The sequence below is a fragment of the Colias croceus genome, chromosome 8 (assembly GCF_905220415.1).
Source record: "Colias croceus chromosome 8, ilColCroc2.1".
NCBI classification, from domain to species: Eukaryota; Metazoa; Arthropoda; class Insecta; order Lepidoptera; family Pieridae; genus Colias; species Colias croceus.
The window spans coordinates 819620-837147 of record NC_059544.1 but is presented as its reverse complement, the minus strand read 5'-3'; the positions used below and the strand labels follow the sequence as shown (position 1 = coordinate 837147).

Sequence of the window (17528 nt, the reverse complement as noted above, 5' to 3'; positions counted from 1 at the left end):
TGAGAATATTCTTCTTGTATTGGTACCCCATTTTTCATTTTCTACACAGCAGAAATTTAAATGTTAATACTATGTTACTGTTACCTCTTCGTAGGGCCTTTGTAAATGTTCAATTCAATTTAATATTGGTTAAGACGTTAGCGGTTTACTAAAAGACAGGTAGAGTCATTTCCAGTTCATTTTTTTTATGCTGCGATAGGGGAGCGCTTGGCCACGATCTCGCCTGATGGTAAGCTGAGATGTGGCCTAAGATGGAGCGTGCTTCCCTAGAATGTACCTGTTCACTCTCCTCCTGTGTGCCTAGTGCGAGTTTTCATCGAGTACGAAACGTTACTATCGCGTTTGCGTCACAGCCGAATTAGTATGGGAAATCGAACAGCGCCCCTAGCGGACGTATGGGGAAGCTTTGATTCCCCATACAAATTTCGCTGTGACGCAGACGCGATAGTAACGTTTCGTACTCGATGAAAACTCGCACTAGGCACACTGAATACGAAAAAATTTTATACATTAGTGGTTTGATTCGAAATGTATTTTGTTAGTGCAGATTAACGGTTAACGTTATACATATTATAGTCAATAAAATATATTTTTAATTAGATTCCGTGACCAAATAAAATAATATGACAATTTCACCAAACGATAGTCATGTTTTTATCAACCGTGATATTTTTTGCATTTATTTTTTTACAATATTTTCATTAGGTACTTTCTTGTTACAATCATATTATTATAGAAATCAATTTTTACCAAGTTATAAACGCATATTCCAACGCATAGCAAAAAGCAAAAATCTGCAAAACGATTAGTTTAGTTTAGTTTTAGTTACATACCGATACATCAATATCGGTTTAGCCGTTTAGACTTCATTGGTATAAAAACAAACTTATTTCACATAAATATTCTGTAACCACAACAATATTTTTTATGGACAATTGTGTAAAAAATATCTTATTATGTTACTCTATCATGCGTGCAAGGATTGTGTTGGTAAGACGATATCTCACGTGGTTTGGTCAAAATATGAGTCAATGTACGGATGTTAGGTATTTCTTATAATTATTTTATGTTATTTTAGTTTAAGAAGTTTTTTGCCTGAAACATGGATGAAAAAATGGTTAATATTTCGTTATCTACTCATTTTGTCCTACTAATATTATAAATGCGAAAGTTTGTGAGGATGTGTGTGTGTTTGTTACTCTTTCACGCAAATACTACTGAACTGATTTCAATGAAATTTAGCACACATATAGAGGGTAACTTGGATTAACACATAGGATAGGTTTTATTCCGGAAATCCCACGGGAACGGGAACAATGCGGGTCTTCCTTTGAAAACGCAGGCGAAGCCGTGGGCGGAAATCTAGTAATGCAATAAGTCTATTCGTTTCGTTGTAGCGTTGTGGAAGGACAAACAAACACGCTTTCGCATTTTAATACAATGTTGAAATGAACATTCACTTGAAAAGATTTTTCAATGCACTTTCCTCTTGTTTTGTAGTCATAATTTTAATAATCTCCTTCGAGATATGTGAGAAAATGAATACGTTAACTACTAAAAATAACATTTTTTCTTTAAATTTTATTTATGTTGGAATTATATAAATCTTCCTGCTTCTCTTTTATTTGTTATCAAATTTACTACCCTTGATGTATTTAGGCTTAACCACTACACCAATAGGTAGTTTTTACTCGTACATCCTGCATTCAAAATAATTGTAATGATAAATTGGACGGAAATTGTCATGATCTAGAAGGAACCGATCAATGATCTAATACCATCAATAAAGAGAAGATATGTATGTGACTATTCAGATGTTACTTCTGTATTATCCTATACTATACTATACAGAGTGTGTCACCGTCGCGTCGCCGCGCCGTCGGTATACTGAGCTCAAAGGAGGTTATAGTTTTGCATACGCTGAAGCTAAGCTACGCTGAAGCTAAGCTGTGAGGTATAACAATGGATTTTGATACGTATTTTAACAGATAGAGTGGATCTTGAAGATAGGTAATTTGTCAGGTTTCGATATGATCGGATTTTATCGCGGTTTCGCGGTTTTAAATTAAAGCTGAGCTTTCTAATGGTGAAAATTAAACAATTACTTTATAAAATATTTTCAGAGTCATCAAATTTATTCATTTATTTCAAATTCAAAAATCATTGTCAAACATGATGATGAAATCAATAAGGATAATAATTTACCAACAATACTACTAAAACAACAGTCGTCGTTTCAGCCGTGGGACGTCCACTGCTGGACAAAGGCCTCCCTCAAGGATTTCCAGTACGACCGGTCACCGGCGGCCTGCATCCAGCGGCTCCCTGCCACTCGGACCAGGTCGTCCGTCCATCTTGTGGGAGGTCGTCCCACGCTTCGTCGTCCAGTTCGTGGCCTCCATTCCAGAACCTTTCTGCCCCAACGGCCATCGGTTCTACGGGCTATGTGCCCCGCCCATTGCCACTTCAACGTACTAATCCGGCGAGCTATGTCGGTGACTCCGGTTCTCCTACGGATTTCCTCATTTCTGATTCGATCTCGTAGGGAAACTCCGAGCATAGCCCTTTCCATAGCACGTTGGGCGACGCTGAGCTTGTGCACAAGGCCCAGGGTTAGAGGCCACGTCTCTGTTCCGTAGGTCATCACTGGTAACACACACTGCTCGAAGACTTTAGTCTTCAGGCACTGAGGGATTTTGGACGAAAAGATGTTCTTTAACTTCCCGAACGCTGCCCATCCGAGTCGGATTCGACGATTGACCTCCTTCCCGAAGTTGGACCTGCCTAATTGGACGGTTTGTCCTAGGTAGACATATTCGTCAACAACTTCGAGAGTAGAGTTTCCAACAGAGACTGGAGTGGGCACAACATGGACATTCGACATGATTTTCGTCTTGTCCATGTTCATGCTAAGGCCCACTTGTTGTGAAACTCTGTAGAGGTCATCGAGCATTGCATTAAGATCTTCCATGGATTCTGCCATGACTACGATATCATCGGCAAATCGAAGATGAGAGATGTACTCGCCATTAATATTGATGCCAAGTCCTTTCCATTCCAACAGTTTGAAGGCATCTTCCAAAGCAGCGGTAAAAAGTTTGGGCGAGATCACATCGCCTTGTCTTACACCGCGCTGCAATGGGATTGCCTTTGTACACTGATCTTGTACTCGGACTGACATGGTGGCGTGTTCGTACAAGCTTCTCAATACTTCGATGTACCGATAGTCAATACGGCACCGCTGGAGAGACCTTAACACGGCCCAGGTCTCGATCGAATCGAAGGCTTTTTCATAGTCCACAAACGCTAAGCATAGTGGCAAATTATACTCCTCGGTTTTCTGTATAATTTGCCGCAGCGTGTGGATGTGGTCTATGGTGCTAAAGCCTTTACGGAAAACAACAGTAGTATAATAATATATTTGACAATATACTCTATTATTTACTCACATAAACTCATTAATTATATTATCTGTGGCTCATTAATTAACTACATCGTGACTCGTCAAAAATAGCCTTAACATTGTAAGTGTTAGAAACAATACAGTATATATTAGGTACGGAGCGTAGGTATATGTTCTTAGATCTATGATTTCGCAATAATTATAATATGTATTAACAAATATGATGCAATCATCTAGGTATATATATACTTATAATATTGTAATATTATAAAGCTGAAGAGTTTGTTGTTTGTTTGAACGCAAACAAACAACAAATCTAATCTGGGGAACTACTGGTCGGATTTGAAAAATTCTTTCGGTGTTAGATAGCCCATTTATCGAGGAAAGCCTTCCTGATGATGGGATGATGATATAATAGTCCTTAGGTAGCCACCTAAGGACTATTCTTTCAAAGAAACACTGACTCATAAAATTATCTAACATTGCAGGGTACAATGTCAAGGTCATCAATATCTTCTCAGATAAAGTACGAGATAAGTACTAAATAAATAAACATATCTCTTTGATAATAATATCAGAGATAATATGACTATAAAATGAAGACCGATTTTACAATAATTGTGTTATTTGCAATTATAATTTTGAATTTAAGTTGTTAATCTGTAAATCAGGTAAAGCAAGGAAACAATCTTAATATAAGTGCTTGGCTTACTGACACAGTTCATTTCATATATTCGGTATAATAATTTCACCTAAAATTAGTAACATCTAGTATAGTATTAGTAATATTTTTTTTAAACATCGACACATATTTACATACAGACACATTTCAATAATGTTAATTTCTGCACAGGGAATGTAGAGCATTTAAAAGTAACGTCAAATCTTTTTCTATATCTTCTTTATAATTAAAATGAAACAACTCTAATAATAATAATAGGTTTATTGCCAAATAATCTTCGACACAGGGCTCATATGCATCAATCAATTATTTCCATATCACCTACGATCCTAAAACTACCAAGTACCAACACATTTGCAAATTCACAATTTTGCAACGGCAAATATTCATTTATTATGCTTCGCTTACCTTTGCCTTAAATTCCTTTTTCCAAATTTGAAATGTTAATATCAATGACACATCAAGAATTTTGGCGCGAATTTCTCACTTGTCAAAATATTACGCAGTAGACAGTATGACGTAATATTATTAATTATAATATTATGTTCATTGATTATAAAGGAATGAGGTCTTTGCATGGACAAGCCTAATTGCTTCGACGATTAATTAAAATTATATAACATATTACCGAGTTTAATATCAAAACAAATAAATCCATGTACCTATTGACATACTGACACTAATTTATTTTTGATAATTGTTCATTAATTTCTTTGAAAATTTCACAAATAAATAAACACTTTTCAGTTCCCGTTATATTGCATAGAATAATAAATAGGTAGGTACACGAGAGATTGTGATGTATCGCAAGTCAGCTAAATCATTGAAAATTTACACGTAAAATTTTTAATATATCTTACAATGTAACAAGTTAAATACCTACTATTATTGATAACGACACTTTAGTAACCATAATAGACTTAACATAGGTACCATATTTAGCAAATCAAAAATATCAAAAAATATATACACCGATTCCTAACAAGGTAAGTACCTTGTACAGTATACAAGTGTATATCATAATATAGTATCAATAGATTTTATTACACTTAGGTACATTATGCCGCGACTGACTCTACATAAAATAATTCAGGTTTTGGAGTTAAAAATTTCTATATTACCACCATTAAATACAAACGAAATTGCTTTCAAAATTGATACAGTAATTGAAAGGATTATCTTGAACAAACATTATCTCTTAATAATACTTCTATCATTATTTACACACACGATATTACACAAGTGATAACACACTAAAATGACACTTAATATCATTGAAATAAGAACTGCATTTTATGCTTTTTGAAGTTCATTAAATATGTATCGTACGATTTATTTTTATTTTACACGCCTCATATATCGCGGTTGAGATAATTTTCTACCAATATCAAGACACTTTTTTCAATTTTGTTCAGTACGTAATTATTAAAGCACTACAAACAGATAAAAAATTTAAATATTTCATATTTTAAACATAAGTTTATTTATTTGTTTTCTATGACTCTATCAACTTATACGTCTATTCTACGTCCAAATACTAAAAAAATAAAAACTTCATACCTAAACCCTAACAGATAAACACTATCACTCACCTTATTTACTCGTGATAACAACTTCGACAGTTAATTTCTCTAGATCACACACTCACTGTTCGAACTCTCAAAATGTTCTTTTAAATTCAACTTCTTGAAAACTCGATAACACTCAAGCGTGGTTAACGTGCGTATGTTCCGACGTATTGTTTGCGACTGGTCACTAGAGATAAGCAATCAATTGTAACAAATAGTGTCGAACACATTATCTTGCTAGCTTGTGACCGCGGGTCTTCTTTGGAACGAACGTGCGTTCTTTTTCGTAGTATTTTTACTTTTTCTGTTGTATTTCTAAAAGGGCATGATTTTTGTTGTACATATATAGAAAGATATAGTTTACTAGCTGCACCCCGCGGTTTCACCCGCGTGGCTCCGCTCCTATTGGTCTAATAGCGTGATTTTTTTTAATGCGCTTCCCTAGAAGGTACCTGTTCACTCTACGCTAACTATACTAAAATTTTTCAAATCTGATGAATTCCTGAGAATAGCGCGTTCAAACAAACAAACAAACTCTTCAGCTTTATAATATAAGTATAGATTAGAAAATATTATATACTTCGATAGGGATCTTCATGTGATTAAATTGGCTGGTAAAAGCTAGTTAGCTAAATTAAGTTGAATTTGCTAGAGTTAAAATGTAGAGTTTCTAATACTGTAGCACATAAATATAGAGTAAGAAGAAATTATTAAAATTTTAATTTTAATAGTACCTATCTTATTTAGATTAATAAATCCTTATTGCCATACAGCTAATGACAAATATCTAACTATTATGATAAAATACACTAACATATTTTGTAAAATTAAATTGAAATAGGTACTGACATGATTAAAAAAAGCAACTATGGAGTTTCTTGCCGGTTCTTGATCTCCATAGATACTGCTTTCCGAATCGGTAGTAAATGTTAAAAATATTATGTAAAAAATATGACGTTTCAAAAGTGCTTCTCGAAGAAGTCTAATTGAATAAATAAATGTTTGAGTTTGAGTTTAACCTTAAATGTTTATTAATTGTTTGAATAAATTTATGTAAGTAAATTGATTAATATAATCACCACTTCAAACTCAATAACAACTCATCTGTCCAATGACTTGATTTGACCACTTGGATTGGCAAAAAAAAAAAACAGAAGCCACATTGAAAATAGTCATTGAAAAATAAAATTACTTGAATAAAAACAAGTTAACAAGAGGGCTGAATTTCACAAGAAGAAAAACTTAAACAACCCAAATAAACGAAATTGCAAAACATGCAATAACAAAAGCAAGACACAAAGGTTAACGAAATTTTTAAAAAGACGGAAATTTAGTAAGGATTCCTGTTTATATTTACCCCAACCGTTTAAAAAAAGGCAGTGTCAATAGAATAAGAATCGTATGAATGGTAGGAGTATGGGATCTCTGTAACAAAATTATGTAATACCATCGCATTTGAATGTGATTCTACTTTTCAGTTTAAATTTGTACATAATATAGGTGTCTTGAAGTCGGTTTTTTGTTTTTTTTTTTCTAAAAATTATATTACTTATGTAAAATTAAATTGTAAAACTGACATGATTAAAAGAGCAACTATGGAGTTTCTTGCCGATTCTTCTCCGTAGATACTGCTTTCCGAATCGGTGGTAAATGTTAAAATATGTAATGACGTTTCAAAAGTGCTTCTAAAAGAAGTCTAATTGAATAAATAAATGTTTGAGTTTGAGTTTGAGTTTGAGTTTATACCTTCACTATATCTACACTAAAATATAGACATTAATTTATTACGTTATCATTACTCAAAGTAACTGGACGTTATTGTTCTTATTACCGAATTGTGTTAATTGATGTATTTGTTAATAAAATTGTTACTCGAAGCGGTAGCTTTGAATAATATTCTTGCTCCAATTTTATAATCTTCTGTAGGTCAATCATTAGAGTCATCTTATATTTAAATCTAGTCTTACATCTACGAGAGTTTAGATTCGTATCCTTGTGACTCTCAATATCTCGATTTACGATTACCCTTCAGTTTTTTATTATTTTAACGTAATTTAACGTTTTTAGTATAATAATGTATAACGTTAGTAAATTAATAAAAAATTAAAAAAACTTTTATTCCAACCGGGACCATCCAAAAGCCGCGCAAAGAACTTTTACATTTGAAAGTAAATAAAACATAAAATAAAACATAAATTATATAAAAGTATAAAGAAATATGAAATATTGTCCTCAATATTTTGATATGTACAAAGAGAAAAAATAAGTTCGCAGTTGTCAGCTAGGTATAGGATATCAAAAATCAAAAAATCAAAAATCAAAAATATTTATTCAGTAACAAATATGTTTACAATAATTATATCAGTCATTGAGACATCCTTTTAAGCATTTAAATGCTTGTGTTCTAGAACATCTCGCTCTTCCTAGAGTACATTAGCATTTATTGTTACACGAATAACATTTTCTTCAATTAAGTAAAAAGTGATATAAAGATTTAAATATGTAACAACTATTCAGATATACAGTATACTATAAGGAACAGAACAGGATATTATATCCTACTAATATTATTAATGCGAAAGTTTATGAGGATGTGTGTGTGTGTTTGCTACTCTTTCACGCAAATACTACTGAACCAATTACAATTAAATTTAGCACACATATAGAAGGTAACTTGGATTAACACATAGGATAGGTTTTATCCCGGAAATCACACGGGAACTGGAACTATGCGGGTTTTCCTTTGAAAACGCGGGCGAAGCCGCGGGCGGAAATCTAGTAACCCATATATTTGCATATGATTATCGTATTAGTATAAGCGTTCTATATTTTAAGAACAATAACAAGGTCCTCTCATAAGGAAGTAATTTGTCCCAAAGGTTCAATTGTAACATTTGATTGGTTTGGACACGAGGGAACTGTCCACGTAGTTTTATTGTTTATTTTCAATCCTATAAACTACTTCCCTACTTCCCTACTTCATTATATTATAGTATAAAACAAAGTCACTGTCGTCTGTCCGTCTCTATGTATGATCTTTAAAACTATGCAATGTATTTTGATCAGGTTTTTTTATGAATAGAGTAATTTTTGAGGAATGTTTTAGTAAATAATTTTTTAAGTTTCTATAAAGCGGACGAAGCTAAACGCGATATTAACTCTGCCTGTCTCTATGTTACGATCTTATTCATAAATATAGTCTATCAAAGACTCTAGCTAAAGTGTTTTATAAACTAGCTTTGCCCCGCGGTTTTACCCGCATTGCTCCGCTCCTGTTGGTCTTAGCGTGATGATTATATTATGTGCCTTTAGTCTTCCTCGATATTCGGCTATGTATAACACCGGAAGGACAAGGACAAATGACATAAAGAATGTACTTTACAAACATCCAAGGATTCAAACATTTTTATTTTATAAGATTTTCAATAAAAACTAACTTTAATTTGAAAAAAATATGAAAATATTTATTTAAAAACCATATGTTTTACACAGTTTGTATTTATATGTTGCACGTTTTACATATTATATTTGTCTTTATTTAGATTCATTCAACGGATTATGATTTTAAATGTGGATTTATTCGCCTTGTGGGGAGATGTTCTAGTTATAGTACAATGTACATGTTTGTAGTTTCGATGATAGAAAATTAGAAAGCATAAAAATATATAGGTAATAATATAATGTTTTCTCAGTTAGTTAGAGAGAAAGCGTCTACACTCTACAGGCATTCAAAATTTTAATAGAACACGATGTACCTATTGAAAATAATGTCAGAAATAGATATTTACGTCTATCTACGAAATTAAAATAAAAATAATATTAAGTAAAAAAAATACTTAAAATGTGTCAGATATAGAGAAGATGTAATATAGAGAACCCTTTTAAATGCTCCCATTCAAAAGACTGGAAAATAAAAGTGACGCAAACAGAAGTGAACTGTTGGAAATTAATAACGACAATCTGAACTTCAATACTTTGCCTTGCGGCCCTTGTGGAAACTTGGCAAATTTTGAAAGATAGGAATTGAATATTTTTAGCACTTGATTCGTCGCCCAAAATTTTTTCTAACCAACAATATTTTCAGGGAAAACTTTTTAGAAGTGAAAAATCTTTGGGATGCTAATATTGTGAAATATCACATTAATTATCTCGGAAATGTCTATTACTTCTTACTTATTTTTTAAGATTTGATTGATTGCTCTAGATAACATATAATAATATTATGTTCGCTTTTGCCGATATTGATTTTATAACGCCTGAATAAAATGTAATGGCAATATACTTTTACAGGAAGATATTTTTTAATGCCACTAGGAGGGAAATATTTTTATTACTGTAGATCCATACTAGTTATTATTATAAATGCGAAAGTAACTCTGTCTGTCTGTCTGTTACTCAATCACGCCTTAACTACTGAAGCAATTTGCATGAAATTTGGTACCTATAGAGATATTTTGATACCCGAGAAAGGACATAGGCTACTTTTTACCCCGGGAAATAGGATAGGTTTTATCCCGGCAATCCCACGGGAACGGGAACTATGCGGGTTTTTCTTTGACTGCACGGGTGAAGCTGCGGGTGGAAAGCTAGTATAAAATAATATTCAAAGAAGTCACTCAATTTTATTTATTTCTTTTTTTTGCAAAATAAATAAATCAGCCTGCAAAGATTTTAGAAAATTTACTCGCTACACCTGGCCATCGACCCGACTAAAAATATGTTGAAATTAGTTATTTACTATTATAATTATATTTACTATAAGTTATTATAATATCTAAGGCTGAAATCTTTTAAACTTAAAAATTTATTCGTAAGTCTCAACTCGACGTCCGATAAAGTACAGTTTAGCCCTTATTTCTCCTTAAGTATTGCTTTTTCATTCTTTTTTAATCCTGCCCCCGTATTTTTATATTTCTCTCCTACTCTCTTATCATTTCCATTGCAAAAAATTACAGTATGAATTAAAATAAGAACAGAACATAATATCTACATGAAATAACATTTTATAAACTTTTAATTTAATCAGTTGTTTACTTTATATTTAAAAATTCAAACTTTAGAAAAACATAATCCGGGAAAAGCTTCTAAAATATCGAAAACGAAACGCAGCAAAAACATAATACATAACACGAGGTAAATAATATAATAAAAAACATTATTTCCTTAATATTATTATTGCAAGTGAAATAATCGCTTCTATAAGGCTGGTTGCAGAGCTTGACCGACCGTCAGTGCGTACCGTCGGTCCTGACGATACGCATCAACAATTGTATGACTATGACACTAATGCGCATGACAATACGCGTGCGTATGGTCGGTCTAGCTATGAACGGTTTTATGAATTTCCATACATATGACAAGCGCGACTGACGTACGCACTTATGGTCGGTCAAGCTCTGCAACCAGCCTAAGACCGATAAATAAATTAAAGACTATTTCTAATAACTCACAAAGATTCCACATAGGTAAGTATTATACCTATCATCTCGCTGCTCCGCGCGGTTTCACCCCCGTGGCTCCACCCCTGTTGGTCGTAGCGCGATGATATAATATAGCCTATAACCTTCCTCGATAAATGGGCTATCTAACACCGAAAGAATTTTTCCAGACAGTAGGGACCAATAGTTCCCGAGATTAGCGCGTTCAAACAAACAAACAAACTCTTCAGCTTTATAATATTAGTATAGATTACAGCTTTTAATCTTGGCACCTACGTAATTAGACAATTAATCGAAATCTAGAGCAGTGATCATTGTTGATATTAAATGTTTTAAATTTTCTTCTCCAGAAATGGAAATATCTATTTACAAACAAGTGAAATAAAATAACTCTGTTAACACGCTTGAAATAATGTTCAATATAACAACATATTTTTGAAGAGAAACTTCTTTATCGGGGTTGGAAAAAAATTTAGTGTATCATTTTTTCGTTACGCGTGATATTTTTCCGTTGCGCGCTATCTTTTTCTTATCCCTACCACGCGTGATTTGACGTATTTCTGTAAAGCTGCATATAGTCAATTATTTTTTGAAAAATAAGGTCATAAAGAAGTTTCACTTCTTACGTATGTACACGCACACATTTTTATATAAATTTTATTTGATTAAACATTTCGAATCAAAATGTTTTGAATCAGATTTCCTCGGTCCTCCCCCCAGACTCTTAAAACAATGCATAAATTGAAATATCTATGTTATAAGTTACTAGCTCTGCCCCGCGGTTTCACCCGCATTGCTCCGCTCCCGTTGGTCTTAGGCCTTAGCGTGATGATATATAGCCTATAGCCTTCCTCGAGGCTCGATAAACGGGCTAGGTATCTAACACCGAAAGAATTTTTCAAATCGGACCAGTAGTTACTGAGATTAGCACGTTCAAACAAACAAACTTTTCAGCTTTATAATATTAAGTATAGATTACCATGTCCTTTTTACTAGTATATGAGCCTGCAGCCCCAGGATAAAAAGCGATACAAACATAGTACCGTTACCTTGCTCATTCAACGCTTGCGTTTGGAAGGTGTGACTCTTATCAGCTCGCGTCACTTATCATACTTCATACCTACTTCAGTTATACTATACCGCTCGGCTGGAAACCACGCATGATGGTGGTCAGTAAGAATAACGCGTGGTTCATTTGTGGTGGAGTGGGTTTGGTGGTGTTTGGTGGTGTGTTAAGTGGTTTGTGGCAAGGGTTGTTCTTTTCACAAATAAAGAAGGTTAGTTTCGTTTATGGAATTGTAGATTTTATGCATTTTAAACGTACAATAGATTTTCAATAATTTTTTGCAAGGGTATAAAGGAATTGATGTTGAAATGATTCATATATTTGGACACGAAAGGACACGATTTTTATTTATCGTATTGTATTTGATATGTTATCAATGCAATTTTTTGTAGGTATTATTGTTCAGTACCAGTAGGTATTTCCATTTTATAATATGTAAATAGCGTCTATAGGGTATTTTTTCTTGGTCTATGTGGGATGCATCATGCAATTATGGACCAAGAAAATTGACTACAGACTATCATGCAATGTTAATTAAATTTATAGATTCTATTTTAATCCTTACTCGGAATTTATAAAAAACCAATCACAGAAGAAAGTTCAGAATAGTGTTCAATTTAAATAAATATTTTATACATAAGTATTAAGTACTTGTATCCATTTCCTTACAATTCATGAACTAGAGTAATAAATTCGTAGGAATACAATAATATAAAATAAATTATTACCTGAAAATATTAAACGTAGATTACCTGATTAGACGTGCGATAAAATAGAATTAACCTTTACTTGCATTTAAATAATCATTAAATGGTATCAAAAGTAAATACCTAGTTGGAAAATTGTTAATGCATCCTTGATGGGAAAATATTAATAACTGAATACTTTAGAATCTACGGTACTTTAAAAAAAAATCCTATTTTTTTTAAACAATGAAAACTATATATGTATCTACATCCGGGAATCGAATCCACTTAACTTTTTTAGAATCGCAAATTACATCTCACAAACTTCGATAAGCCAAATAAAAAAAAATTGTTTTTTTTTTCAAAAAACTAATTTGAGTTGTTCAAAATGGACTCCATTTTCAATTACACAAAATTCTTCTAGTGTATTATATTCTAGTAACCTTTATAATGTGTTGTGAATATTATCAAACGCTAAGCTTGTTGTCATTCGCATTAGATTTAAATAAAATAAGATTTTTTACTTGTAAAAAGTATTTAAAGATTAAAATCAGGTGATATCGCAGGCCAATTGTGCCGTTTGTTTATAAAATTAATTATCGAGTTAGAACGATTTCATACTTATTGGTCGATTGATCTATCTATGAACATCCTGTAGGTTGCTTTTCAAAAGGAATGAAATGTTTTCTATGAGTACGTAAAACTGCTACATATACTTTAATTATTGTGAAAAGTGAATATATAGCCTTATATGTGAGAAATAAATTAATTTTTAATTTGATGAACTCTACAAAAGAAGACTGGAATTGCTTTTGTAGAGTTCGAAATGAAATGGGAGGTAGCTGTTGTTCTTAATGTGAAGGCTACAGAAGGTACTACAGTCTTTGCGAATAAATCTATTGCATCAAAAATACTATAAAGTTCATACATAATTTACTTATCTTAAAAAGTTTTAGTACTGTTTCACAATTGAATTATAACTGAATCTGCTAAACTTGCTGTGATCAAATATTGAAGATTTCAAGAAAAATTATTGCTTTTTTATTTGTATATTTAAGAAGAAAATAAAAATTTTGTCTAGCTTAAAATAAACCTTCTTTTTATAATAAAGACAAAAAAAATTTATCTAAAAACGTAATGAAGCAGTTTTATTATACATTCTGAAATAAAACATTGAGTGTGATTGTTATTTAAAATATTCCAAAAGGAATAAGACAAAAAGATAAATACTTTAAATTAAAATACATTATAATATATATGACATAAAACAAAAACATACTAATGGTTATTCTGATTTTATGTAGACATTGCATTAAAATCTATTCGATGACAAATACCATTGAATAATTAAAATGTCTGATGAATTCCATCTGGACTTTAAATATATTACTTTGCATATATTAATAAGTGTCAACTCTTAATTTCTTCCGAATAGCTTCAGAATACCATTTCAACGCAATTTTAACGTCTTTAACTTATTTTCTGAAATCATGTTGAAAAGTCGACATTTAGCAGATACTTATTTTTTCTTAAATCTTTTAAAAATATAAGCACTAATTTGTCATGCACACACCTACTATACCTACTCTTTTGTTTATGATATTATTGGTCGAATTTCGAAAAATGGGCGGTTACAAGTACTTCTTCATATAATACAAGTGATAACTGCGTTAAAAACAACCGACTTCAAACTTGCACTTGCAAAATTTACAAATACCTACAGACAAAAATGCTCATAAAATAAAAACTACTGAGCCTATCCGAATAAAATTTTTATGGGACCAATTCGACACCATCCCGCATCGAACAAAAAAAGAATCACGTAAATCGGTTCAGAAACCTCGGAGTAATCGGTGTACATACATAAAAAAAAAATATATACCGGCCGAATTGATAACCTCCTCCTTTTTTTTTATGTCGGTTAATAAAAGACGTGTCGTCTTATTTGAAGTCCTCCGAAACTGCTTGACCAATTTCATGAAATTTTGTGTGCCTATGCACAGAAAATTCGCAAAGCTAAGTATTTATCAAATGCTCTGAGAATCAGATAAAGTCTATTCTTTCTGTCCTAAGTGATAAGTGAGGCAGAACAACGTTTATCGGGACATCTAGTTATAATATGCTGAATCGATGTATTTACGTACGTATTTTTGTTCTTATAAAACCGAACGACTATTTGCAAACAATATGTAATCACTTCTTCAGTGAAATATAAAAACACATAAGATTTTTCCTCATTTTAAGTAAAAAATATGGCATGTAGATTGTTAGTAGAGCAACCCTCTAATCTTCGAGTTACTTTTCTATAGATGTTTTAAGATTTGATATATTATGTATTATATTTTTGTTTTGAAACAAACATTTATTATCACCTTGCACTAAAACTTATCTATCAGTTGTTCAATGCACTTGTTTTTAATTTAATTCCATATCATTAAGCACCTATGTTTTTTATTTATAAATTGCTTTTTGATTACCCTTTCAACAGATTTGGGTCCGGTTTCTCCGGTTACTAATAATGTCCCTGATAGACTATTTGACAATCCTACTAATATTATAAACGCGAAACTTTGTGAGGATGGATGTGTGTGTGTATGTTTGTTACTCTTTCACGCAAATATTACTGAACCGATTACAATTAAATTTAGCATACATATAGAGGGTAACTTGGATTAACATATAGGATTTTATCCCGGAAATTTCACGGGAACAGGACTAGCGGGTTTTTCTTTGAAAACGCGAGCGAAGCCGCGGGCGCAAAGCTTGTATGTATAATAATAATAATAATAAGGGCGTAGGGATGTGACGACCCCATCGCCCACGGTTGGGATATCTATTGTCTACGTGATAATAGATATTCCACCCGTGCAATCAGTCAACCCGCAGGACACCTTGTGGCGGGGTGTCGGGGAGTAGCGACCCCGCGGGAACCGAGTGCTCCCGGGGGAGGCCCCTGTCTTCATCTCCGGTTTGCCTTCACCGGCCGGTCGGAGTGAAGCCTGACGAGGACAGGACCCCCACCTCTGGCTTGCCTTAACCGGCCGACCAGAGTGGAGTCGCGAGAGCTTTTAGCTCGAAGGGTGGAAGCGAAGCGTAAGTGGCGAGTGGGCACGTGATGCTGGACCCTCAGGGAGCGCGTGATCGTCGTTTAAAGTCCAGGGACGCCTCTCCACCCTTAGCTGCTCACGACATGTTGCCCTCTTGTTGCTAAGTTACAGCGACTTTTTAGAGGGCCCATCTGTGAGAGGGCGAGTCACCGTCTGCCAATATATTTTTACAAACTTTGTTGTAGAAAGGCAGACGCCATAGTTCCTATAGATCCAGTAACCTGTCCACATAGCACCCCTTCCATAGTCCAGTCATTTATTTCCATTTTCTGTAATAGTCCTACATCGGCCGCGGACTGCCCAGGGCTGTATCTCTATATAGTGCAGTCATGGGCAGGCTGCGGCTGGTGTCCCATAACACATTAAAACTCTCAAAAGGGCCTCTGCGTGTTGGATCCGTGTCCCCACGTAAGCCTTCCAAAAGACCGGGTACCGTCCTTCTGTTGGTACCCGAGTATTATGGAGATGAGAAACATAATAATAATAAACATTTATTGTCAACGAAACATAAAAACATACAGTACAAGATTACAAAAACAAAAACAACAGTAACATTCAGAGTAAAAATAGCAATAATAATAAAGTATTAAAAAAAAAAGAATGTTTTTAATAGGTACTGGACATTTCTCCGTTGACAAAAGGGACCAACTCAGTATCTGGCACGAATGATGAGATGGACCATTCGCACCACTGATTTTCAGTGGCCCCTTATGACATTTGGAGTTGACAATCACACCCTGAACAATAAAATAATAAAAATACATTACACCTTAAACCTAAAAGAGATAAAAATAATTAAAAATAAAGTAAAGAAAGCAAAACGAATAAAAGATAAAAAAATAAAACAAAATAAATAAAACCAAAGCAGAAACAAAGCAAATCATGCAATCACACTTATGTAAAAACAATTGAAAATAAAACATCACCTTTTTTTTACATAGAACACAATACAAATGACATATTTACAAAGGAAGTTACACTCAGCGCCACCAAGTCCCCTATGGAGGGTTTAAAAGTAAATAATTTCGATATTTGCGTCGAAAATTTTCCTTATATATTTTAACAGTCCACACAGAGCGAGCATCCTCGCGAAACAGATCGATCAATGCTTTTATTCATGCAATCTTGAGGTAACGAGCAAAAGCAATGCATATTTGTAACTAGTTGCACCGCCCATGGACGTCTATAACAGGGTTTATGTGTGTTGTTTTCTAGACAAGTGATCAGTGTGGACGTGGCTGAGGAAAGAGTGTGTCGCCAGCCGCTAGGCCCACTGGCCCAGACACACACTGAGTTATTTGCGCAGCAATTGCTTCGCGAGGCTGCTCGCTCTATGTAATAACAGTAATAACAGTCTGACTGACTAAAATGAGTCCTGTCTCTCCCACATACATTGGACTGGAGTATCTTTATAAGATGAAGTCATTAATTAAGAGAAGAAATAATTATAACAAACAGAATACATATTATAATCCTTGATATAAGATATATGAAAGCTGTGAAACCGGCCTTACTCGCTGAGCAGTAAAAAAACAAATAAATCAATTTAGTTCATTTATAACAAGCTGCAGAACTAAT

General features: G+C 33.4%; 2 protein-coding genes across 3 annotated transcripts in view; one reads left to right on the top strand and one right to left on the bottom strand.

The window, feature by feature from the left end:
* Positions 1–5822, bottom strand: part of LOC123693668 (protein peste-like) — an 85706-nt gene extending 79884 nt beyond the window's left edge. The window contains exon 1 of the mRNA XM_045638859.1: positions 5678–5822. The gene's annotated coding sequence lies outside the window, so the exon portion shown is untranslated. The remainder of the gene's footprint in view (positions 1–5677) is intronic.
* A 6417-nt stretch (positions 5823–12239) lies between these two features.
* The window catches only part of LOC123693667 (protein croquemort-like), a 39239-nt gene continuing 33950 nt past the window's right edge, over positions 12240–17528 (top strand). For both annotated transcript variants that reach the window (XM_045638856.1, XM_045638857.1), the window contains exon 1: positions 12240–12368. In XM_045638856.1, coding sequence (XP_045494812.1) covers positions 12252–12368 — 117 coding nt within the window. In that variant the 5' untranslated portion in view covers positions 12240–12251. The remainder of the gene's footprint in view (positions 12369–17528) is intronic.